At 56.8% G+C, this 23,398-nt stretch overlaps 1 protein-coding gene across 2 annotated transcripts; it reads right to left on the reverse strand.

The window, feature by feature from the left end:
- Window positions 1–31: 31 nt before the first annotated feature.
- Glis2 (GLIS family zinc finger 2) lies at window positions 32–19,862 on the reverse strand. Of its 2 annotated transcripts, none has more exons than XM_077802324.1 (7): window positions 19,807–19,862; window positions 5,725–5,967; window positions 4,947–5,119; window positions 4,272–4,448; window positions 4,058–4,191; window positions 3,857–3,975; window positions 32–2,586 (listed from the first exon to the last, which is right to left on the reverse strand). In XM_077802324.1, the coding sequence occupies exons 2-7, from the start codon at window positions 5,894–5,896 to the stop codon at window positions 1,787–1,789; spliced, it is 1,575 nt and encodes a 524-aa protein (XP_077658450.1). In that variant the 5' UTR covers window positions 5,897–5,967; window positions 19,807–19,862; the 3' UTR covers window positions 32–1,786. The 2 variants fall into 2 exon arrangements, with proteins under 2 accessions (XP_077658450.1, XP_077658449.1); XM_077802323.1 differs by having other exon boundaries at window positions 3,857–3,978.
- Window positions 19,863–23,398: the final 3,536 nt, after the last annotated feature.

Here is a 23,398-nt window from a genome sequence, read left to right on the forward strand (position 1 = left end):
CCTATTCCTCTGCTCCTGGGCTTGAGTCAAACCATACATCCCCCAAGCTAGGGACTGAAGGCCTAGGGCCCTAACAGGGATGAGGGGGGTGCTTGGGTCCAGGGTGGACCCAAAGAAAGAAGACCAGCTCCTTTCTACCTTGCTCACAGCCCCATCAAGGGGCAGAGCCAGCATGGCCAGGCCCTGTCAGGACTGGGGTTCTAAGACCAGCAGCAGGGACTGCCAGGTCAGGGTGACCCTTCTAGGACAGAAGGGCAGTCCAGGAAAGAGTGGGAGCAGAACTGCTCAGAGGAACCACAGGGCTATGGAGGACCCCACTGCCATCTGGTGGCTCTTTTGTTCTATGGGTGGAGAATTGGAGGGGGTTGGCCATTTTGCAGCCTAGTGACAAAGGTGCTCTAGAAGCCAGAGCTCCCAGCTGCTGGCAGGAAGGGAACAAAAGCCCCAGGGTTGGTTGAGTGGGACATGCTGGGATAGCCTAGCTTCTGGAGATTGGGCAGTGGGATCAATAACCTATATCCTTGGCATACTCTGGCCCCTGCATAGTAGCTAGACCCTAGGGGAGCTGGCTAAGTGGGAGTCTCTTAGGATCAGGCTCAACTGAGAAAAAGCCAGAGGCAACAACATCCCAAGTCCAGCTCCTTCCTCCAGCCAGCTCTTCCCAGGCAGAGGGGCTGGGCCTGCCCGTAGCCATGCTTGGCTGCCCAGTCTCCCACAGACCTAGGTCTCAGTCAATGGCCAGAAAGCTCCCCCCACTTCCTCCCCTGCATGCTGTCTTGGTACCTTAAGACCAGAAGCTGCCTCTTGCCTCAGTACCAGTGCCCTGTAGACCTCTCCGTGAGGCCAGTCCCAGCTGGGATGACCAAGATGGAGCCTGGCCTGGCCCTCCTGTTGGGCCTGGATTAAGTCCTAGCACCAGGGCTGTGCATCTGACACCTTCCCTCCCTGGCTCCATGTTTCCCATACGCTCAGGATGCCTGAGTCAGATCCTTCCAGGGTATAGGGGCAAGTGAGTGGTCAGCTGGCCCTTCACCTGGGAATGTTGCTGGCCCTCTGGCACAGGCTGAATGAGGGATGACGGCAGCTGACCAAGCAGGCCTCCCTTCTCTAGCGAGCAGGAAGGCACCTTGTCATAGGGGTGGGTGGGGAACAGCATGGCTTCTTCCTGTGGCTTAGCCAGGGTCTGCATCTTATCTTCTCTCCCTCCAGGGGGTAGGCCAGAGGGAAAGGGGTCTAGGGTGAGCCTGCATGGGTGCTGTGGCCCCGTGGGGGCTCCTCACAGCACATCACATAAAGTTGGGGGTGGTCTGGACCAACAGGAGGGCAGATGCTACTTTGCCTGCTCCCAGTGTTGGGACACGGGAAGCAGTTGCTGCTGGCCTCTGTGGCTGATAAGTGGGCAAGTGAGGGAAGACAGCCTGCTCAAGTTGGCCCTGGGATGAAGGAGGCACCAGGGTGGGAAACCAAGGACTAAGGGTCCGGTGGAGGATGGGCAGAGGGCTCAGAAGCTGTGGGGCAGGGGCCTGAGGGTGAGCAAGGCCTCAGCACCCAAGAGCATGGTCAGGGCCAAGTCCTCACTTGGGACCTGGGAAGGCAACAATGACCTTCTAGCACCATCCTTGCTGCCTAAGGACTGCATCTGGGACTGCAACTTCCCAGGGAGCACAGACCACCAGGCCCCAGGGCAGTAGGACATTATTGCTATTTCGCAGAAGAGTTTCTGTTCGTCAGGGGGGGCCCAGAGCTGCTGGCTGAGCTGTCATAGCTGGTAGGTAGGTAAGCAGGCTCAGTTCACTACAGCTGGTTTAAGTAGCACAGAGCCTGGTGGGATGACCACCCAGCCAGGAGTTAGTGCCTCTGGGCTGCTGGCTGCTGAGTTGACGCCTGTGGACAGGTCCAGCACAGTGCCTGGAAGCAGGGGGAGTCCATCGGGGCTTGGCCGGGAGCGGCTGCTCTCCGTCCTTTCGAGGGGAGTCTTGCAGCCCTCTGTGCCCAGGGCCCTACTGGGCACTGACCCACGCCCTTTCTCCCCCTCTGCCTTGCCGCCAGCGGAGCCAGTGAGGAGGGAGACCACAGGCAGACCCAGTCCACCAGCCCCAAAGGGAGAGGGCAGAAGTGGGTTCTTGGCCAGATTGAGGGGCAGAACAGGGCCTGGCAGCCCAGGGCCAATACCCCCACCACCCCCACCACCCCCACCATTGCCACAGGCCAGGGCACTGAGGTCGAGGGGGCCAGGGGCCAGGGGTAGGGGCAGGCCAGGCAGGCTGGGGCCTCCGAAGAGGGCAGCAGGGTTGGGAATGATGATCTGAGCCCCACTAACATAGGGGCTGCTGTCAGGGGTGGGCAGTGGTGGTTTAGGGGGTGGGCGTAACTGCAGGAGCTCCTGCTGCTCGTGAGACACGAAGTGGCCATGGGCTTTGATGTGCTTGCGCAGAGAGCTGGGGTCTGTGTAGCGCTTGTGGCAGCCAGGCATCTTGCAGTAGTAGGGTTTGTCCACGTAGTGGGTGCGAGTGTGCTTGAAGCGGTCACTCGAGTTGGAGTAGCGCTTGTTGCAGCCCTCATAGGGACAGACATAGGGCTTCTCACCTGCAGGGGTAGGCCACATAAGGGAATCTTGCCCTACTCTCAGGTATTCCCACCCACGCCCTCAGCATTCTCCAGGCCCAGATCTCTCAGAGCAAGGACTCTGATTTGGGGGGCATCCCCAGCAATGTAGCACAAGAGCTGACTCAGTTGGCTGCTGCAGGCAGAACCCAGCCTGGTTAAGCCCCAGCTCTGCGATGGCCTTGCTATATGCCATCAGTTTGCCCCACTGCAGCTGGTAAACTTAAGCAGGCAGAACTCCACCTTGGAGGTTATGTAGCTCTAGGTGGGCTCACTAGTGTGCCCTTTCATTTGGCCTTGTTCAAAATGGCTCCATATTTACTAAGCCTTTACCACTGCACTGGCTAGGACAGCAACCAGCTGACTGCTGTGCCTTTGAAATGCAGCTGGTCTAAGTAGAGATGTGCTGTGAGAGTGACTTACAGACCAGAAAAAGAAACACCACACTAGGTTTCAAAGATTGTCTGAAGTAAGGATTTTCAGTGTCTTACTGATTTTTTTTTTAAATTGAAATTATTTAAATGGTAACAGTTTAAATATATATATTGGGGCTGGGGATGTGGCTCAAGCGGTAACGCGCTCGCCTGGCCATGCGCGGGGCGCTGGGTTCAATCCTCAGCTCCACATAAAGATAAAATAAAGGTGTTGTGTCCACCAAAAACTAAAAAGTAAATAAATTTCTCTCTCTCTCTAAAAATAAATAAATAAATAAATAAATATATTGGATTCAGTTAAATATATAATTGGGGCTAGGGTTGTGGCTCAGCGGTAGAGCGCTCGCCTGGCATATGCAAGGCCCTGGGTTCAATCCTCAGCACCAATAAAAATAAAAGTATTGTGTCCAAGTACAACTAAAAAATAAAAACTTAAAAATTAATGTCATCTATTTTCTTTTTAATGGTGATTAGACAATGTAAAACTAGTTCTATGGTTCTGTGAATAAGAGTTGGCTGTGGCTCAGGGACTAGGGAGCGATGCAGACCCAGTCTCTGCTGTCCTGAGGTAGCTAGCTATTAGTCAGATCATACAGCTAGGACACAGGAAGTTGTGTCCATGCTCAGTGTATGTTGGGGTCTGACCCATAGGAAGGGCTCCCCCAGCAAGTGGCCTTCTGAAAGGGTCATGATCAATAAGATTTGTTCCTCATTGCTAAGGTCCAGTCCTTCCTTCCTGCCTGCTGGGTGCCTGCCCTTTCTGTCCCCAGCCTGCCCAGCTCTCCTATGTAGGAAAAACCCCCAACCAGGCCTCTCACCTGTGTGGGACCGGTTGTGGATCTTCAGGTTCTCCAGGCGGGAAAAGCTCTTATTGCAGGTGGGGCAGCGGTGCGGCTTCTCGTTGGTGTGCGTGCGGATGTGGATGAGCATCTTGTACCTGCTCCAGGGAGGGCACAGGGGCACGCTCAGCTTGCTGAAGACCTAGCCCCTTCCTCCCGCCCTTGCCCCTGCTCCCTCACCTGGCGTTGAAGCCACGGCCATGGCGGGCACAGCCCTCCCAGTGGCAGCAGTACCCTGCATCCTTCTCAGGCTTGACGTGATAGTCATTGACATGGTCCACCAGGTCTTGCAGGAGCTCGAAGAGCTGGTTACACTGTGGAGCCAGGCAGGGTTCTGAGCCTGTGTGGGGCCCCTGCCCTGGGCCCCATACCACTCTTCATGGCCCCCACTCACCTTGGCCCAGCGACACACCAGCTGCTTGGGCAGGGGCAGCTCTGGCGAGAGGCACTTGTCCTTGGAGGGTGTGAGGAAGGAGGAAGCAGGCAGATGCAGGGCCCCCCCAGAGCCCAGGGGTAGGAAGAACTGGAAGGAGCTGGGGACACTGTCCAAATATCGCAGTGGCTGGAAGTCCTTGGGAGTAAGGGCAAGGGAGAGAGCTGGTCAGTGCCCTCTTGAGACCCCCTTGCAGACCCAGACCCCTTCTGTCCCCTTCTGGAATGGGCTGAATATTGTCCCCCAAAAAGATACATTTAAGTCCTAATCCCTGGTACCTGTGCTTGTGACCTTATTTGGAAATGGGATCTTCACAAATGTAATCAAGTTAAAATGAGGTCCTGCTGGATTAGGGTAGCCTAAATGCAGTACCTGGTGTTTTTATAAAAGACAAGACAGGAAGCTGAGGACACAGGCTCAGAGGGAAGAAGGCCATGTGAAGATGGGGCAGACTGAGGTGATAAGGGTACCAGACTAGGGCTGCCAAGGAGGCAAGAAAGGACTGTTCCCTGGAGCTTTCAAGGGAACATGGCTCTGCCAACACTTTGTAGACCTGAGCTTCCAGAACTGTGGGAGAATAATGTTACAGAGCCCCAGAAAACCAATACAACTCTCCAAAATCCTCACCCTCCTTACCGGGGCAGTGGGCACTGGAGGCAGGTCCCCATTGCCCTGGCGCTCGGGGGAGAGTGAGCTGCTGCCATTGGGGGAGTCCAGTCCAGACGGTGGTGACAAGCTGAGGTCCACCAGAGGGGCTGCAGAAAAGCGTCCATCCACCTTCTCAGGAAACTTGGGGTTCAGCAGGAAGCCTAAGGGAAAGGCATGATTCAAGATGCTGGAGTCAAGAGTCAAGAGTCCTCAGGATCCCCACTGTGACGCGGGGAGCAGATGTCAGCTAGGCCCCCCAGAGGACTGTGGGACCCAGTATCTAAGGAGCAGCCTGCACATCTGACAGATGTAATGATACTGTCGGCTGTTGGACTTTCATCACCCTGAGCACTCAGCCAACTGTGTAAGACAAAATGGGATGAAAGAGGAAGTACCATTTTATAGAGGAGACTGGTCTGGCACACAGGATGAATAATAGAAAAGAACTTGAACTCAGCTGGCTCCCTGGTTGACCAGCCTCAACACCTCAAAGCCCAGGTGAGATCTTGGGACCTATGCTACTACTTTTAGACCTCTGAAACCCCTTACCAAATTCTCCCAGGACCCTCAGTTTGAACCCTGGCTCAGCTCTCTGCTCCCTTCAAAACTGAACTGTTGGGAGGATGAATGGACAAACTTGTGGGTAGCACTCTAAACTGGAAGAAGCCAGGGGCTGTGGCTGTGCTCTGGTGGACACACCTTGGCTCTTCTTACTGTTGTCAATGCTCGGTCATGTGCAAGTCCCCCACCCTGCCTGGTGCAGTACCTGAGGGTGGGGAGCCTGGGGAGCCAGGTGTGGGGCTATCATCCACCAGGCCCAGCTCCCTGTGCAGAGTGCGGTGCCGGACCACACCCAGCACCCTCTCCCGCTTCTCTCTCGCCGCTCGGAGCTTGGTGATGCTCAGCTTCAGGTCAAGCGGCTCGTCCAAGGAGTGCATGGTGATGGGGTGCTGGCGTTGGAGGGGATAGCAGGCAGAAGGGGGCACCCAGCTGATCTTTAGGCAGGAACCTGGGGAAGGACAGAAGCTGTACTGTGACTCTGACCCCAGGCTCCTCCTCAAGCTATACCCATAAAAGCCCAAATGAGTAGAGAGGGAGCAATCTGGACCCTAGGTTCTTACGGAAAGAACCAACCACCTATTCAGAGGCTCCACGCCCACTTCCTCCAAGTTTTGGGGGAGGCTCAAGGCCTCCATTCTGCCATGAATGCTGAATTTTAGAGGTACTGCCTCAGGTCAAAGAGAAGTGGCAGAACTACAAGACTCAAGGCCAGACCTCTGACCAGTCATTTCATTTTTTTTTTCTGGTGATGCTGGGAATTGAACCCAGGACCTTATACATGCGAGGCAAGCACACTACCATCTGAGCTATATTCCTAGCCCCCCCCCCCACACAGTCATTTCTTTGAGAGGGGGAGCCTGCCTGGTCTGGGTCTGAAGACCTAGAAGCAGGCTGTGGGCAAGGAGTGTCCTCAAGGTGCCAGTTGATATTCCTCAGCAATCAAATGCTAGTGGCCCCTCTGTGCCCACCTTTGTCTATTCTCAGCAAGTAGCTCTGTCACCTCCAAGGGAGCCCAGCCCTGCTGATAGGGAAGTCTCAGGCAAGTAATGCAGAGTTTGGCCTCAAGGAACTGGGGACACTTCCCAGGTGGGGCCAGGAGAGGCATCCACAAGCCAATGGGAGCCACAGGGCTCTGGGCTGCCAGCAGGGGGCAGATGGGGACTGTGGTCAGGCTGGCCAGAGCTGGGCTGGTGGAGTAGACCAGCTCAGTACATAAAAACCACATACAGTAAGGTGATAACGCTCTTCTATTATATGTCTCATGCTATAATTTTCATATAATTTCTCATTGGTGTAATTTTCACATAAATGGACTCAGGATCCTCTGACCAAGCTGTCAGCTCATCCCTCCAAGTTCAGCACTTCATTCTCCCAGCAGCAGTCTTTACACACAGAGAAAACACTCCCACTGTTTCCTGGCCTTTGTTCATGAAGACTGGTGCACCCTGTAAATCTCTACTAACACAAGATCCTGTCACTCGCTGTATTTAATACAAAAGGGTGGACATGGTGGGTGGGCCATTACCTGGAAAATTGCACCCAAATTTGTGTCTGGGGGGGGAGGGGGGGCAGGATGGTAGTGCACATAGGGATTCAGAGCTGCTGGAACACTCTCAGGAATAGGACAGGGATGACAACCCCCACGTCCCCTCTCATCCCTTCTCTAGACCAAGGCCCCTTGGCAACTTCACCCACTCGATGCAGTTCATCCTTCCCCTCTACCTCCTACAAATTCAAAGCTTATGCAGAGACTCCCCAAGCACACAGGAAATAGTCCCTTCCTTCACTTGAGACCCCCTGCTTGCTGGGACAAATCCCCAGATCCTACAATATATGCATGGCTAACATGGAGTCTCTGAGCATAGAGAGGTTGTCCACCCCTCCCAGGCCTGCATCATCAGAGCATGGATGGGCCACTCTTGGCTTCAAGACCCAGGTCTGTGACTTGTCCCTGTTGGAGCTGTCAGATCTATGTGCGACACATACCCCCTACCATACACAGATCAAGCATTCCCAACAATATAAAGGAGGTGGGACCAGAGCACCACTCTTCTCCTCAGGAGGCCTAGATCCTAGCTTGCAGGTGGGTAGGTGGCAGTGATGGATGACCTTGGGTCCCCTCCTCCATTTCCCTGAGCAGGGAGCTGTCCTCTGCCTGACCCCCACCTCCCTAGTTATGTCTCTCTGTCTGTGTCTGCCTGTCCTTCCACCTGTTTATTTTTAGACACAGGCCCAGTCCAACCTCCCCAAAGCTCCTGTGTGCTGAGAGCCTGGAAGGAGAGGAAGGAAGTAAATATTTATGCTGATTAAGAATTCAGGAGCCAGGAAGGGCTGGTGGCCTGGTCCCTCTGCTGGCCCAGGGCCACAGGCCTCCCCATACCCCCTGTCCTCACCTCCACCCCAACCCTTCCAAAGGAGGGAACCACAGGCATAATGTTTGGGGAGCTGGGAATCCAAGTTGATGCTGACTCTCGCTGGCAATGATGCCCAAGCAACATCTTGTGGCACCTGCCCCACTGTCCCTTCCACCCCTCCCAGGGAGCTGTGGGAGGAGCCATGGCCCTGGGTCACCTTGTTCTTTGAACCTGCCCTAAAACTGGTTCCCTGTCTCAAAACTGGGGAGGTCCCAAGAAAAGCCATCTCTATGGGGGGGCACAGTCCCCCCATCAGCAGGCCCAGCCCCCCCCCCCCATCCTGGTGCTGAGTTCTACCCAGGGAGGCAAGGGCTCATTCCTATGGAAGCCAGAACTCAGCCCAGGCACCACCTCCTGCTCCTGGGAAAGGAAGGAGCCATCCCAAAGCCCTCATTTCCTAGCAATCCCATCCAAGACGAGCCTGCCTAGAATTTTCCCTCCGCAGGGACCTACCCCGTAGGGAGATGGCCTGTAACCCCACTCCTGCTCTGATCTTGGCCAACCTCAAAGTGTTCCCCCACCCCCATCCACAGGCACCGGCTTGGCTCTGCTCTTTGTTCCGGGGATGGATGAAAAGGGCAGGAAGGAGAGCCTGGTTCCTGCTCTGTTTAATGCCTTAGTCCCATCACCTCCTGCACTGGCCACACCGTCACCTGATTTAAGGCATGGGGGGGCGGGGCGCGATGACCCTCGGAAGGGCGGAGCGCCGCCTGCCTTGCTCAGAGAAGACGAGCCTAGCCAGCGGTGGACCCAGTGCCGCTTTGTCCGCGAGGTCTCTCCCTCGCGGTGGGGCGGTCCCGAGGCAGGAGCCCATCCCTCTCGGACAGGTGGCGAGGTGCAGGGCCCGATGTGGCGGGGTGGAGCGTGCCGACCCGCGGGTCACCTCCCTCCCGCGGAACCTGCCGGCGCGTTGGAAGGCGTGCGCCTCGCGCCCTGCTCCCGCGGCGTGGAGCTGCGATCAGCGACCCGCGGCCGCGGCTCGCAGCGCTAGCACAGGGCGGCCCGGGACGCGCGCGGCGCTCCCACGCCGACGTCCCGCGAGTAGGCCGCGCGGCCGGGCCTTGCGCGGCTTCTCCAGCTGCAAAAGGAACTAATTAGAGCGGAGGGAGCGGGAGGAAGCGGCGGCGGCGAAGGAGGAAGCGCGCGGGGGTGGCACAGGGACCACCGGGGTGGCGGGGGCTGTGGGGGCTGTGGACGGCCCTCCCCCACCCTGGGGCGGGGGTCACCCGGAGGGTGGGCTGGGCGGGCCCCCTGCCGGCCGGGCCGAGACAATGGCTGCTATTGTGCGCCTGCGGCAGTCCTGAGCAGACGGCCCCCAGCTGCAGCGGCCCCCAGCTGCAGCGCCTGGCCCGGTAAACCCTACTGCCACCCCCAGAGGGCGGGTCTGGGTGCTTCCATCCCCACCCTCCCAACCGCAGGCCCCGACCCCGGTGGGGAAACTGAGGCTCAAGGTCACCAGGCTAACAGAAGACTGCTAGAACTGGCTCTGGATAAAGTCCCTCCTGCCCTGAGCCTGGAGGGGCAGAAGTGCAGGGTGGGGTTGGGGGTTATTTGTACTGGACAGAGTGGGGCGTGACAGATGAGGAACTATGAACTGACAAACAGCCTAACTTGACTAGTTTCCTTGGCAGAAACAGAGAGGACAGAGCCCTCTGTTAAACTAGGGCAACCTCCCTACTCACCCTCCAGCAGCGTAGGTCAGGTGAGTGACCACCAGTGTATCAGTGTTGCCAAGCGCAACTTGAGGGGTACCCCTTATTCCTGGGATAGTCCTGATACTGCCCCTTTGGTCAGCTGTGGCAAGTCCAGCTTGGGCACCCTGTTCTTAACAGATGTTGAAATGGAAGGCCAGAGGGGAGGCACCTGTTACAGCAGGTGCTGCTTCATCCCCAGTTCTTGGATGCAAAAACTGAGGCTCAGAGAAACTTAAGTGGCCTGTCCTGGGTCATGTGGCAGTGACAAAACTTTCTCCTGTGCTCATGGATGTGGGAAGAAGTAGACCAAGAGCTTAGGCCAGGCACCCCCTCCCTGTCAAGGGGTTTGTGGGGTCTCAGTGCAGAGCCTGGGAGAAGGGGCGGCAGAGAAGGCAGTGGATGGGCACCAGGGGGAGCAGACCTGGGTGGGGAGGCCCACTGGAGGCAGAGATGCTGCCAAAGCAAACCGCCCCACAGCCCCACATTCCTGGGAACTGGCTGTGGCTCCCTGCTCTAGCCAAGAGCTCCACCCTAGTAGGCTGCCCAGCCACCTGGGCTGGAAGGCAGGGGCAGGGCCTCCCTTTCTGACAGGCAGAAGGCCATGGCTCCAAATATGGAGCAGACCACCTGGGGCCCCAACCTGGCCTTGCTACTTCCTGCCCATGTCACCTGAGCCTCTCCATCCTCATGGATAAAGTGGAATGATAAAAGTAACAGGATCCCACCTAAGGTTTGGGGAGAAAGCAAGGCAATGCTACATATCCAATCCTGACTTGGTGCTTCCCATTAGTATGACATATTCAGCACCTAGAACAGGGCCAATCACATAGTAGGTACTTAGTAAAACTTGTCATATGAATTGTCACCACTGCTGAGTACCCAGCCTTTGGCAGTCTAGAGCTGTAAGGTGCTCAAAGCAGGACTGGCTCTCGGCTCTATACCCACAGAGAGTTGCGGGGAGAACCTAACCTGGGAGAATCTTGGCTTTGCCAAAGCTACTGGTTGATCTTTACCCCTCAAGAAAGCCTTGGGCCTCTGCTGTCCTGTGGAGTGACCACAGCAGGCCCTAGCCACCTTCCAGAGCCTGAGTACTGAAAGCCTGGATTAGCCAGAGACAGACCTCCTCCCAGGCCTAAGGGAGGGGCTTGTCCAGAGGCCTGGCCCAGCAAGTCCCAGGAGAGGGGCCAGGGAAGGCAGCACTTCCTGGAAGGCCCTGGGGTTAGCCTTCCCTGGGAAACCTCTGACTCTGCAGACAGCCCCTCCCTATCCCACAAGGGCACCTAGCCAGCAGCCCACCCCAATGGGGATACAAGGGGTACCCAGTGGCCCAGCCAAATCTGAACTCTGTCCTCTGTAATGGGGGCTTCAGGGAAATGCCCAGCTAAGTAGCACCTGAAGACAGTGTGTGCCAGGAACCCTGAATGCTGCGTGTTCATGTTCTTAAAGCAAGACCAGAGTCAGGCTACCTGGTTGCAGCCCCCTGCGGCATCTCTGGCTGTGAAGCCTCAGACAGGTCCCTATCACTCTGAGTTTAGTTTCCTGGTTGGTAACTCAAGCATCCCAATAATGGTCAAGCCTTGTCCCCCTGCTTGCCACTAACTAGTAACCCTGATGATTCTCATTTCCAGCCCTGGGCAGGGGGTGCCTCATGTAGTAACTGGGGAGCTATAGCTGGAAGGCATGCTGGCTGTCTCCCCTGTGCCCCTCACCAGCCCCACACCAGATGTACTTCCTCATCCATTGCCAACTGGGAGGGTGATGCCAGGCCTAGGGTAGTCCCAGCACACACGTGCACCCTCATACAGACATATACTACAGGGCCAGCCTGGCACAATGGCCTCACCATGTCCTGGTGGCTCAGGCTTCCATTGGTGGCCCCCACCCCCTGCTGCCTGCCCGCCTGCAGCCACCTTTGCACAACTATGTCTGGTATTTTCCTGTCTGCCCAGCTTGTGGGGGGTGCATGGGGCTATGAGCACCGCCTGCACCTGGGCCTCAGCCAGAGGCAAGCGCGCCAAGCAGCCCCCACACCCGCCTGCCTGGCTGGGAAGGAAGGAGGGAGGGACAGCAGGGCTGGGCCAGGCTGCCCAAATCCCTAGGAGGGGCCAACACTAGGGGAGCCAGACACACACCCAACACGGCCAGGCATGGGCAGCACTGCTGCCTGGTGGGCGGGCTGAGTTGGGCCACTCACCAGAGCTCTTTGGGGCCAGCACAAACATTGAGCAGAATCCCATAGGAGGTGAATGGGAACAACTCCCCCCGCCCCCACCCCAGCCTTCAGACATACAGGCACATGCATATGTTACACCTGTGCACAAACAGCACACACAACACATGAAGGTAACCTGCTCTAGTCTCAGAAACCAAGACTCAGGAGCCTCTGCTTAGGGTTAGGGGGTTGGAGGTCTGATCCCCAGAGGAAAGGAAACTGCTTCCCAAACCAAACCTGGCTGCAGGCAGACTCACCCCCAGGCACCTTGCAAAACCCAGGCAATACCCCACCAATGCAGTGTTTGTGGCCCACCTCTCCCATCACCCCGGAGGCAGACCACTTTGAACAACTAACTGCACCTGCCAACTTGGAGAGCAGAAAGCGGGTAAGGCAGTCTCTGGACTCTGGCCCTTCTCTCCCGCCTCATTTGTGCATTCCAAACCAGGCCCTCTGCTAGGTTCCAGGTGCCCCATGAGAAGTCAGATGGAACCGGGCCTTAAGGGCACCCAGACACATGGGCAGTGAAGAAACAGTGTTGGGGTATGCTGCTCTGCTGAGGACTGGGGGCAGACCTGAGTCAGTCATGGATGTGGGGTGAGGAGTCTTGGGCAGGAGTATGGGGTCCCTTGCCCTTGTTGGGGACCATCCTGGAGGCCCCATGAATGAGGCAGTATTCTCTCCAATTTCCAAATGAACTGCCAAGGTCATAGAGAACACAGCAGTGCAGCAGGGAGTCACCTCCTCACTCCAGAGCCCAAGGAAAGACAGCAGAGGAAGAGGCCCATAGGAGAGGGCTGGACTGGGGAGCCATGAAGTGTTCTCTTTGTAGAGGAGAATGTCACCTGCACTTTCATCCCAGAGTCTCCTGTCCTCTGGCTTGCCCCTTTAGCTCTTCCCTTTCTCAGGATCCTGGCCTCTCAGGTGCCAGCTCCTGCTTCACAACTTCCAAGTCTCTAGCTGTCACTTCCCTCCTGCCTGTGTCCTCCAGGAAGTCTTCCCCGATTCACCCTCTCTGGCTTCAGCCTCTTCCCGTTGCCCAAGAGCCCCCTGAATGGGGATGTGCCCCTGTTGAAGGCAGGGTGCCTCACCCAACAGTGGCCCCCTGCTACTTGCTGCACACAGCTTAGGTCCAAGCACTTGCTAATGCATCACTAATGCCACAAAGTCACCAGCTCTTGAGCATGCTGAGTGTGCCTGGTCCTTGAAGTGTCCTGTACACTGTCTCCTGACCCTTATCTTCAGGTATCCCCTCCCTGCATCTAACTTTCAGAACCTCCTTTTAAGAAGGAAGACTTGGAGTAGGCAGGAATACCTCTGGGGCCCTGGGCAGCTCCAAGTCCACTGAGGATGAAAAAGGGAAGACCTTAACCCATAAACTGCTGCCCCATTTCCCATGGCCCCTGCCCCCAGACTGAATTGGGCAGCAATATGAAGTCCTTGGGATCCATGGTCGATAAACAGGCCTGATCTGGTGATGCAAGCCTGTTTCCCCATTTTGAAAGGATGCAGCTGGCCTGGAGTGGGACTGGCATTAGAACATCACAGTCACCCACCTCACATGACATCCTTGCACCTGCTCTTCCCTCTCCCAAGCACTTGGTCCTCAGTGGATGTTGGAGCAAATGAGTAGACTCATTTCTTGTCTCCCCATCAGGTGAAGCAGAAAGGTATGTGAGGGCTTGAGGCTCAAAGAGGGAAGTGGCTTCCCAAAGTCAAGGTTAGAAGCAGGGCCATGTCCCCTAACACGAATGTCTCTTCATTCTGTCTGGTGCAAGGGACCCAGGTAAATACCTAGACAAGGGGTAGGAAGAGACAATATGGATCACCCTCGTCAGCTGGGATGACTGGAAGGGCCTAGCTCCTCCATTTCATCTCCTGCCACTCCCAGCTGACCCTGGCCCAGAGCCCCAGATAGCCAGGCAAGACCAGGTACCAAAGGGCACCAAACAACCTCAGGCTCCACCCCATGCTCTCCCCCCTCCCCTACTCAGGGTGGAAAGCAAATCCGGAAGATAAGGCAGCTTCCAAAACTATCCCATCCTTTTCCTTCCAAAGGGAAGAAGATTAGGCAGGTCCCAAGGTCCATAAGACCAAGCAAGGCAACCAGTTTATGTCCTTGATGCATAGTTTGCAACACATAGTTTGTGTTGGGGTGGGCGGGAGGGACTTCTGAACAGGGAGGATGATGGAGGACCCTACAGCCTGGGGTAGGGGGCATCACAGCTGGGGTCAGTGTGCATGGAGGTGTGGCAGTGGACAGTGGGGCTCTGGATGAAAGAGGGCACTAGCCCAGGCAGTCTGGGATAAGGGAGTGACAGTATAATAGGGACAAGGGAATGACACTTCCTATGGACACATCTACCTCACATCAGGCCCTTGCAGTGAATTGGGGCCAGGAGTAGAGCTGGGGTCAAGGCCAAATAGCCCTAGGCCCTCATTCCCCTCTGATCTTCCCTGACCTCATGTCACTTCAAGCCAACCCCCAAATTCCTAAGGTCCTGAGTTTCCCCCACACACCTTTTACAGTGTTGGTGGGGCACACTGTGCCCATGTTGGACCTTGACCATAGGGCAGGACTGTTCTAGAGGCTCCCAGCCGTGGTCTGACTCAGTTGCCTCAAGGGTCTCCTGGGGTCTCCACTGGCTTCCCACCACCCTTAGCCACAGGAGGAGGAAACCAGGGACTGGGTGTGAGGTCCTGTCTGCCAAGGCCAGAGAACAGGTGCATACACATGTCCCACCAATAGGCTGGGCCCCTTCCCATATGGGTACTACACCTGGCTTCTCTGGGCAGCAAAGACAAAGGACATAGAAGGCCCACATAGCCACCCCCATAGTCAGGGCACTAGAAGACACCCAACCCCCACCAGGGCCAGATGGGAAGTCCCTCAACTGGAATCACTTTCCATCTTCATGCTTCTCAGGCCCCTCCCAACCTGCCACCAGCTAGCCAGAGCCTCATTCCATCTGGGGTGGGAAAATGGACCCAGAGCCACGGCCTCGGAGACCGCCCGGCCTGGAGACCCTTAGAGGGAGGAATCACAGGACTGCAGAAGGGCCTCCCAGGTTGGACTTCTGGACTCCTTGGGGACCAACTGTAAAGGAGGCTCCCGGAGGCCTTGTCCTGGGAGGGTCCCTGAGCCCCAGAGCAGGAAGGGGGAGGAGGGCCAGGCCTCCCACCTCCCATCTCTTGTGGAGAGGCCTGGAGCTGAGTTTTGGGGTTGGGGATGAGACACCTCCAGGGGAAGGACAGGCTGGGGGACCAGGGCACACAGTCACCTGGCCAACCTCCCTCCAGAACAAGGGCCCTGCTACTCCCAGGCAGGGTAGCTAGCTGCCAGGATCCCTAGCCATAGCAGGCCCACATGCCCATTGCAGTTTTCCATTCTGAGCCTCGGTTTCCTCTGTTAACTGGGATACGTGGCTCTCTCCACCAGGTTAACACAGCAGCATCAGGTGAGGGATGCAGGCCCCAGCAAAGTTCACCAGGCCAGTGGAAGGCTTTTGTGGTGGTTGGGTTTTTTCCAGGGATTCTTACAAGGTGTTCCCCCCACACAGTATACCACCTCCTGTCCTGCTTGGGAACCTAAGGATGAAACTTTATTAATTGGAGAGATAGCTAAGGCTTATAGGACCAAGTTGGAAGAGGAGAGAAACCTGGGTCTGCCTAGGCTATGCCCCTGTGAAAGATTCCCCCACTTGGGGCTGGGGATGTGGCTCAAGCGGTAGCGCGCTCTCCTGGCAGGCGTGCGGCCCGGGTTCGATCCTCAGCACCACATACCAACAAAGATGTTGTGTCCGCCGAGAACTAAAAAATAAATATTAAAAATTCTCTCTCTCTCTCTCTCTTTCTCTCCTCTCTCACTCTCTCTTAAAAAAAAAAAAAAAAAAAAAAAAAAGATTCCCCCACTCCACACCCATCATCAGTGAGTTCTTTCCTGTCCCTGGGATGGAAACAGTGGCTAGACTGTGGCCTATCAGCACTAGAGGTGCCTGTTGAAAATATCCAGTGCCCACCCTTGGCACATCTGAATTAGGATTTACCAGGTGGGACCCTAGGCAGACACCTCAGAAACCCAGGGGCCAGCAGCCATGTCCCATGAGCCTTGCTAGGGCCATAGTCCCTACACCCAGGGCTAGCAACAGGCTTGAGCAGAGATGATGTCCCACCTCGATCTGGCTCTGGTGTCCCCTAGAATATGAACCACCACGGGCTGAGGTTGTGGCTCAGAGGAAGAGTGCTCACCTAGCATATGTGAGATACTAGGTTCGATCCTCAGCACCACATAAAAATAAAATAAAGGGGGCTGGAGTTGTGGCTCAGTGGTGGAGCGCTTGCCTCACAGGTGTGGGGCTCTGAGTTAGATCCTAGCACCACACAAAAACAAATAAAGGCATCGAGTCCATATACAACTAACAAAATTAAAAAAAAAATTTAAAGGTATTGTGTCCACCTACAACTAAAATATAAATGTTAAAAAAAAAAAAGATGAATCCCCAGTAGAAGTTGAGACCTCAGCCAGTCTCTGGGGACCCTTCACAGCCTTGAGAGGGGGCAGTGAGGCAGAGGGAGGAATGCTGTATCTTTTCAGCTGGCTCCTGAGATCCCTTCATCATCTGGGAAAGCCTCCTTTTTTTGGAGGGAGGGTACTGGGAACCGAGGGGCACTCAACCACATCCCCACACCCCAAGCCCTATTTTGTATTTTATTTGGAGACAGACTCTCACTGAGTTGCTTAGCACCTCATCATTGCTGAGACTGGCTTTGAACTCACGATCCCCCTGCCTCAGCCTCTGGAGCTAAGATTACAGGCGTGCACCACTGCGCCCAGCTCAGGAGAGGCTCCTTTGTTGCTTAGCACATAGCCCTGACAACCAGGGAGGGCCCTCAACCCTGATACGGGCACTTTTGGGTGAAGGGAGGATCCCCCAGTACCTTCCAGGTGTCCCCTCTGGCCTCAGTCATCTGTGAAAGATAAAATAACCATAACCTGAGTAGAGGAGGGATCCAGGGGAGCTTCCTACAGTCTCAGAAAAGGCGGCACCCCCCACTCATCCCATCCAACTCAGGGCCTCTCCTTTAAAATCCGAATTTCCCACTTGGGTAAGGGGCCTCCTTGGCCTCCCCTAGGATGCAGAACCTATGGAGGCCTGTGGAGCTGCAGGGGCGAGCCAGGAGCGGCAGTCTTCCCCAGCACACCTCCCAGAGAGTTCTGCAGGCCCCAGCCTCAACATCTGGTCCCCTAGCCACAGCTGCTGCCCCCCCTCTCATGCTGGGATTGCCCCAAACTCTGCCCAGCACTGGTTCCGTCCTTCTCACCCAGTGGGAAATTCAGCCTGGTAGGTAGAAATGCACTTGGAAAAATGTTGTGGGGCCAACATTCTTTCTTCCATACCAACAAGCAGACCCTGGAAGGGTTAGGTGGCCAGAAGACCACCTAACCTGGAGCCAAGGCCAAGGCAGGAAAGGAGATGGAAAGGAGCTTGGGGAGGTAGAGGTAGGGTCTAGCCCCACTCCAGGGCCCAAGCAGGGGGCCTGGCAGGACTTTGTCTTCCAGCGGCCAATTTACCCTCTGGTCCCCCACTTGTACTCCCTGCAAGGGGAGCCCAGGCAGAAGAAATGGCCATGGCTACCCGTTCACAGCTGGGCTTTTCAGAAACAAAAGCTTTGGGGGGGAAGCGGTTCACGCGATTGTTTAAAATGAGGTTTTGGGATGTCTGTGGCATCCAGTTATTCATACTGGCTCCACCCACGGATAATTGAGAGTTGGCTTTTGTTGGATTTATCCTTTCCTTTCTCCCCATACCCGCCTGCCCAGTTTTCTCTTGGACTCTGGAGCTCAGGAAGCTCACCTTGTCTGACCCCTCAGTTCTACAGATGAGGAAACTGAGGCCCAGAATGGGGAGGAACCTGGGCCAAGGCCCCCGCAAATTGGTGACAGAGCCAAGACTTGAACCCAGAACATCAGACTCCCAGGCCAGGGGCTTTTCCCATTCACCCTACAGGCTGTGGCTTGACTCCAGCAAATCCCCAAAAGCCACTGACCCCAAAGCAGTGATGCCTGGAAGTGAGGTGACTCACTGTCTGGCTTCCCAGGGCACCCCCTCCCTATTGGTGAGGGAGGGACTGGCAGGTGTCCCTGCACTAAGAGCCAGGAGCAGGGAGAGGCCCCCCAGGGGGCCTGGGCCAGGGTCACTCAGGGGCTGAAGAGCCCCAGCTGGAGGGATTTAACACCAAAGGTCAAAGGTCACAGACAGGGAAGGGCGGGCAGGCATAGGGGGTCAGGGGGTCAGCACTAATGGCAGCTCCGGAAAGGAGGGGGAGGGGAAAAGGCAAAGGAAAACAGGGCTGCTTCCAAGGGGTCCCCAACCCAAAAAACCAATGCTCTAACCCCATCACTGACTCCTGCTTGGCTGGCTGCAGACAGGGCTGAGAGGAGCTGGGGTTGGGCTGAGAAATGGGCTGGGCAGGGCTGGAGTGCCTCAAGGGGAGTGTACTGGGAAGGGCCCCCCAGGTGCAGCCCCTCCCCCAGTGTGGGTCAGGGCCAGCTGGGAGGCCCAGCCTGGGCCCAGAGGGGAGAAGGAGGAGCAGAGGGGGAGGGCTCCGAGGTCACCAGGGAGGGATGTGTGGGCTGGGCTGGGACAGCTGTGGTACTGTGGCACCAGAATGGGGCCTGGGAAGGGGTAGATGGGTGGGCAGGCTGAAGGGGCCACTTTCCATTCACTGAGCTGGGGATTTCAGAAAGCCCTCGAGGAGCACAGGGTCTCTATGCTGTCTTTCCCAAGCACCAGCTGGGCCCCACCTTCCCTCCAGGATGCCAGGACAGCAGGATGGCTGCCTACCACTCAATGTGCCAGCTTCAAGCACCATGGCTCAGGCAGTATCCCTAGACCAGACAAAACCCACAGGAGCCCAGGCTTTGGCCAAGTCCCCTACTGGCCTGGCTGCCCCCTTAGTGTCAAGCTTTCCCTCCAGAGCCAAGATCCCAGTCTATGATGGCTGGGGGCCCAGGGCTCCTCCCAGTATCCCTTCCAGCTTCCCAGGCCCCAGGGCAGGGCCAGGCAGCTCCCTGTAACCATTGCTCCCAGGGCCACCCTCTGGCTGGGCTGGGCGGGCCCTCCTGGACAGGCAGACAGCCTGCATGCTGCACTGCTGTGGCCTGAGTACCCTGCTGAGCAGGGCAGTGTGCCAAGGCCTCCAGGTGCCAGCCAGGATTCCAGTCCCATCCCAGGGGGCCAGCAAGAAGCAGGCGCAGGCATCTCCCTCCCCGGGGGATGCACCTGCCTCACCCCCCTCTTCCACCCCCTCTAGTACTTCTGGATACCCCTGCCCTCCCCACCCTGCCAGGCCCTCACCTGCTTCCACCCAGAGGGCAGAAGAAAACCAAGCACTAGACAGGATTTCAGCTCTCAGTGCTGACCCTCAGGGACGCCCCCATCCTGGCCCTTCCTGGGCGTGCTATAGACAGCAGAAGGGAGACTTTCCGGGACAAGGGAGGCACCTTCCAAACCCCTTACTAGCAACAGCTCGGACGCAGCCACGGGGAGGGGCGGCTGCCCTGCTGCCCCAGACAACTTCGTGCCCAGGGTCCGGGTGCCCACCTCTCACCTCGCAGCGCACCCCCACCGCGTCCACCCAACTTCCCCGCTGAAGTTTGCCGCCGGCTCCGGGCCCGGCCGCGGCTCGTCCCGGCCTCCGGACCGAGGGAGGGAAGGAGGGAGGAGAAAGACCGAAAGACCGAGGGACGGGGCCAGGGAGCCGGCGAGGGAGGGAGCGCGCGAGCCAGCGAGCAAGCGAATGCAGGGGCCTCGGCGAGGGCTCACAATGGCCCGGGGCGAGGCGCAGACGCGCGAGGGGGAGGCGACCCTCGGGGCCCTCGGGCCCCCCGGCCCCGCAGCCCCCGCGCGGCAGGCGAGCTCCCCACCCAGTCCCGTCCCCACCGCGCCGCGCCCGGGGGTTCCTACCTCGGCGGCGGGGGCGGTCGTGCTCCCGGCTGCGGGCTCCGGCGGTCGGGGGCGGTGGGGGGCGAGCGGGGGAGAGGCCGGGGCGGGCGGGGGCCGGGGCGCGAGGCTCACGGGGCGCGGGCTCCCCTGGCACGGCCGCCCGGCGCCCGGCCGCTCCGCCACATCTGCAGCTCGGGCAGGGAAGGTGGCCGCGGCGGCCCGGCCGTGCGGGGATGTCTTAGAGAGGGAGGGAGGAGGGAGGAGGGAGGCGGCGGGAGGAGGGACCGGCGGCCGCGGAGGAGGGCGAGGAGGAGGGGCGCGGGGGGCGGCCTCCCTCCCTCGCGCGCCGGCTCGCCCGCTCCCGCCCTCGCTGCAAACCCCTCTCGCCGCGGCGGCCCCAGGCCCGGGGCGCCAGCTGCCAGGCGGGGCGTGCGCGCCGGGGGGAGGGGGAGGTCGGCTGGGCCTGGGGAGGGGAGGAAGGGCGGGCGGCCGCGGGAGCGGGCACCGGGAGGGCGGGAGGCAGCCCGGGTCGCCGCCGAGACGCTGGTCCTGCTCGCCCCCCCGCGGCCCCGCCCCCGGCCCGAGGGCAGCGCTAGGACACGGCCCGGAGGTGGCCTGGGGGGGGCGGGAGAGACCGAGATATCCCGCCCTCGGGGAAGCCCGGGAGTGGGGCGGGCGCGTGGGCCCAGAGGAAAAGCCCCGAAGACCGGGAAGATGGAGAAGATCTCAGCGGCCGAGGGGGCGGGGACCCTTGCCGCCTCCTGCGGGGTCACCTTGGCCAGGCCCCCCGCGGCCTCGGGCAGCTGGGAAGGCGGCAGGAATGCCTCTCCGCAGGCCCTGATTTCTCCGCCCAGCCCAGTTCCAGGAACGCACAAGCAAAGGCCGCTCCCGATTCCAAACGACGCAAACCGGGTTCGAGGCTTTGCTCGGCCCGTCGCGCCCGAGCGACGTGGAGGGTCCCTGCCTTCCCCTTGGCCTCAGTTTACTTCACGGTGGAATAAGGACAAGGCCCGGATCAGAACAATCCGGGCTTCCACTGTCTTGGTGACAGCAATTGGGACAACCTAGGTCCCCAGCCTCTGAACGCTGCGAGGTCCTCGATCCCGCCTGGACCTCTCTGTTAGTAAGTACCATGAGTGGACACACGCGAGTGAGAAAGCCTGCGCCCAGCCACTAAGCTGTTCTCTGTCCCCTCACGTTGAACCTCAGACTTGTGTTCTTGAGTGTTTTGTTTGGGCTAATCCTGAGCCCCCGCCCAGTATCTTATTGCCACTGTCTTGTCTGGTGACAAATTGTGGTTCAAAAACAGCCCTCCTGCTGCTGCCCAACCCTGCTTCACAATTGGCCCTGAATAGACCAGAAGTCGAAAAGACACTTTAGATTCAGCATCCTGGTTGTAATTCTGCCTTCGTTGGTGCATTTGATGCCACTGTAGCCCGCCAGAGCCTGAAGCACTTGGGCATAGCACCAGGCATAGCGCTTGGCACATGCTCCTGACCTGGTGTGCAGGTGGGCACATCATAGGTGCTCATGACATGGTGAACAAACGGACACATAGTAGGTGTTCATAACTGGTTGGGTGCATTCATAATAGATGCTCATATGTGTGCTAATAAACATACTAGGTAGGTGCTTATTACCTATTGTGTGAATGGGCACGCAGTAGGTGCTGATGACCTGTTGGTAGATAAATGAAAGGGATTTAAGAAAGCCCATTTACCGGGAACAATGGATGTAAGGCAGCTATTTGGAGGTGACCTCCCCCTGCCCCGCGTTTCCCAAGTGTGGATAATGTGGAGTGTGGCCGGGTTAAACATTAGCCGGCAGATGGACCCAGGGGAAGGCCAGCTTTGGGAACTAAAGCGTCTAGCCGGGGTACTACTGTTAAGGGCCGACTCGCGGTCAGCGGACTAGTCGGGAGGGGCCTAAACTGAGGGCCTCAGAGCGCCCCCTCCCGGCGTCAGGAACCTTCGCGATTCGGCCGGGACAACGGCCCTAAACCCACCCGGTCACACAATATGGAATCTTAGCCAGGCAGAGCAACAGCCCGCGGGAATCGAGGTGCACCGAAAAAGGTACACAGTAACTGGCTATCTTAAATCTGATAGCAAAGATGTTTATCACGGGCTGGGGTTGTGGCTCAGTGTAGAGCCTTTCCTATCACGTGTGAGGCACGGGGTTCAATCCTCAGCACCACATAAAAATAAATAAATAGAAAAAAGGTATTGTGTCCATCTGCAACTAAAATATTTTTTTAAATGTTTATTGAGGGCTAGGGTTGTGGCTCAGAGGTAGAGCACTCGTCTAGCATGTGCGAAGCACTGAGTTTGATCCTCAGCACTACATAAAAATAAAATAAAGGTATTGTGTCCACCTACAACTAAAAAATAAATATTTTTTTAAATGTTTATTGGGGGGCTGAGGGTTTAACTCAGAGGCAGAATGCATGCTTAGCATGCAAGAGCCCTGAGTTCAATTGCTGACAGCGTGGAGGATGCTTACTTATCAGTGCTTGAAGGATGCTAGGTACTATGAAAGGGTGTGGATAAACTGCCAACAACCCCAGCTGAGGGAGACTTGGCTACAAGAAACTTCATCCAGGGGTGAGTGTAATCCCAGTTATTTGGAGGCTGAGGCAGGAGGACTGCAAGTTTGAGGCCAGCCTAGGCAATTTAGCAAGACCCTGTCTCAACATAAAAAAACAACAACAACAAAAAAAAACTATGCAGCTCAGTGACAAAACACTCCTGGGTTCAATTCCCAGTAGTACAAGGAAAGAGAGAGAGAGAGGTATAGAAAGAAAAAAGGCACTTTACCCTGGAGGGCATATCTCCAAGTCTGTTTTTTCTGTACTTGTTCCCAGGGAGAACTCTGACCTGGGATCCCCACTCTCTCTGGATAGAGCATTTGGATGACAAATAATATAATACCTCCTTCTGAGGCAGTTGTGAAAACTGAGGTACACTCAATACAGGTTAGTAACCACTGCTATATGTTAGACCTGGCCCATGGCTTGGCCAACTCCAGAACCCAACTGGTGTCTCCTTAGCTACCAGAAAACCCCTAAATTTGTCTGTTTGATGCCTATAAAACCAATAAGAGTAAAGAAAGAACTCAGTAGTGCTGACCCAACCAGAATCCCCTCGTCCTCAGCCAGACCAATTCTTTCTCTCTGTTGGACATTTTCATTATATTCCCAATAGCCCTGAGGATGGGGCCTATTATTATTCCCATTTCACAGAAGTGGAAACTGAGGCAGAAAGAAATTAAGGTAGCCATGGTTTTATACACCATTAGGAGGCATGGTGCAGATTATAATCTCAGTGGGTCTAATGTCTGATTCCAAAGTGCATTCTCAGACCCATTGACTCCCTGGGCATCAGATAACTGGCAAGGTAGGGGACACCCAAGAGGGCTAGCCTCTGAACTGTTTTCTCAGAGTCCTCTGCTGCTTAGTGAAAGGTGGGCAAGGAGGAATGCCCACCCTTCCTGCTGTCTCCCAGGGCTTTCTCTCTCCAGGGGTCCTTGCTGTGAGCATTCATCCTTCCTGTGTGCTCAGAACATGGCTGCTTGGCAGGAGGATGGTTTACCCTTTTAGACTGAGAGTTCCCCA

This window comes from Urocitellus parryii, chromosome 9, assembly GCF_045843805.1.
Source record: "Urocitellus parryii isolate mUroPar1 chromosome 9, mUroPar1.hap1, whole genome shotgun sequence".
Taxonomy (NCBI): Eukaryota; Metazoa; Chordata; class Mammalia; order Rodentia; family Sciuridae; genus Urocitellus; species Urocitellus parryii.

Bases quoted from the DNA above. Each gene is read 5' to 3' on its own strand.
- Glis2 (XM_077802323.1), bottom strand. From the start codon at position 5,896: ATGCACTCCTTGGACGAGCCGCTTGACCTGAAGCTGAGCATCACCAAG. The intron at 4,449-4,946 runs GTAAGGAGGGTG...CTTACTCCCAAG, and splicing joins CTCCAGTGCCCACTGCCCCG to GACTTCCAGCCACTGCGATA. The intron at 3,979-4,057 runs GTGAGGGAGCAG...CCCTCCCTGGAG, and splicing joins GGCCGTGGCTTCAACGCCAG to CAGGTACAAGATGCTCATCC.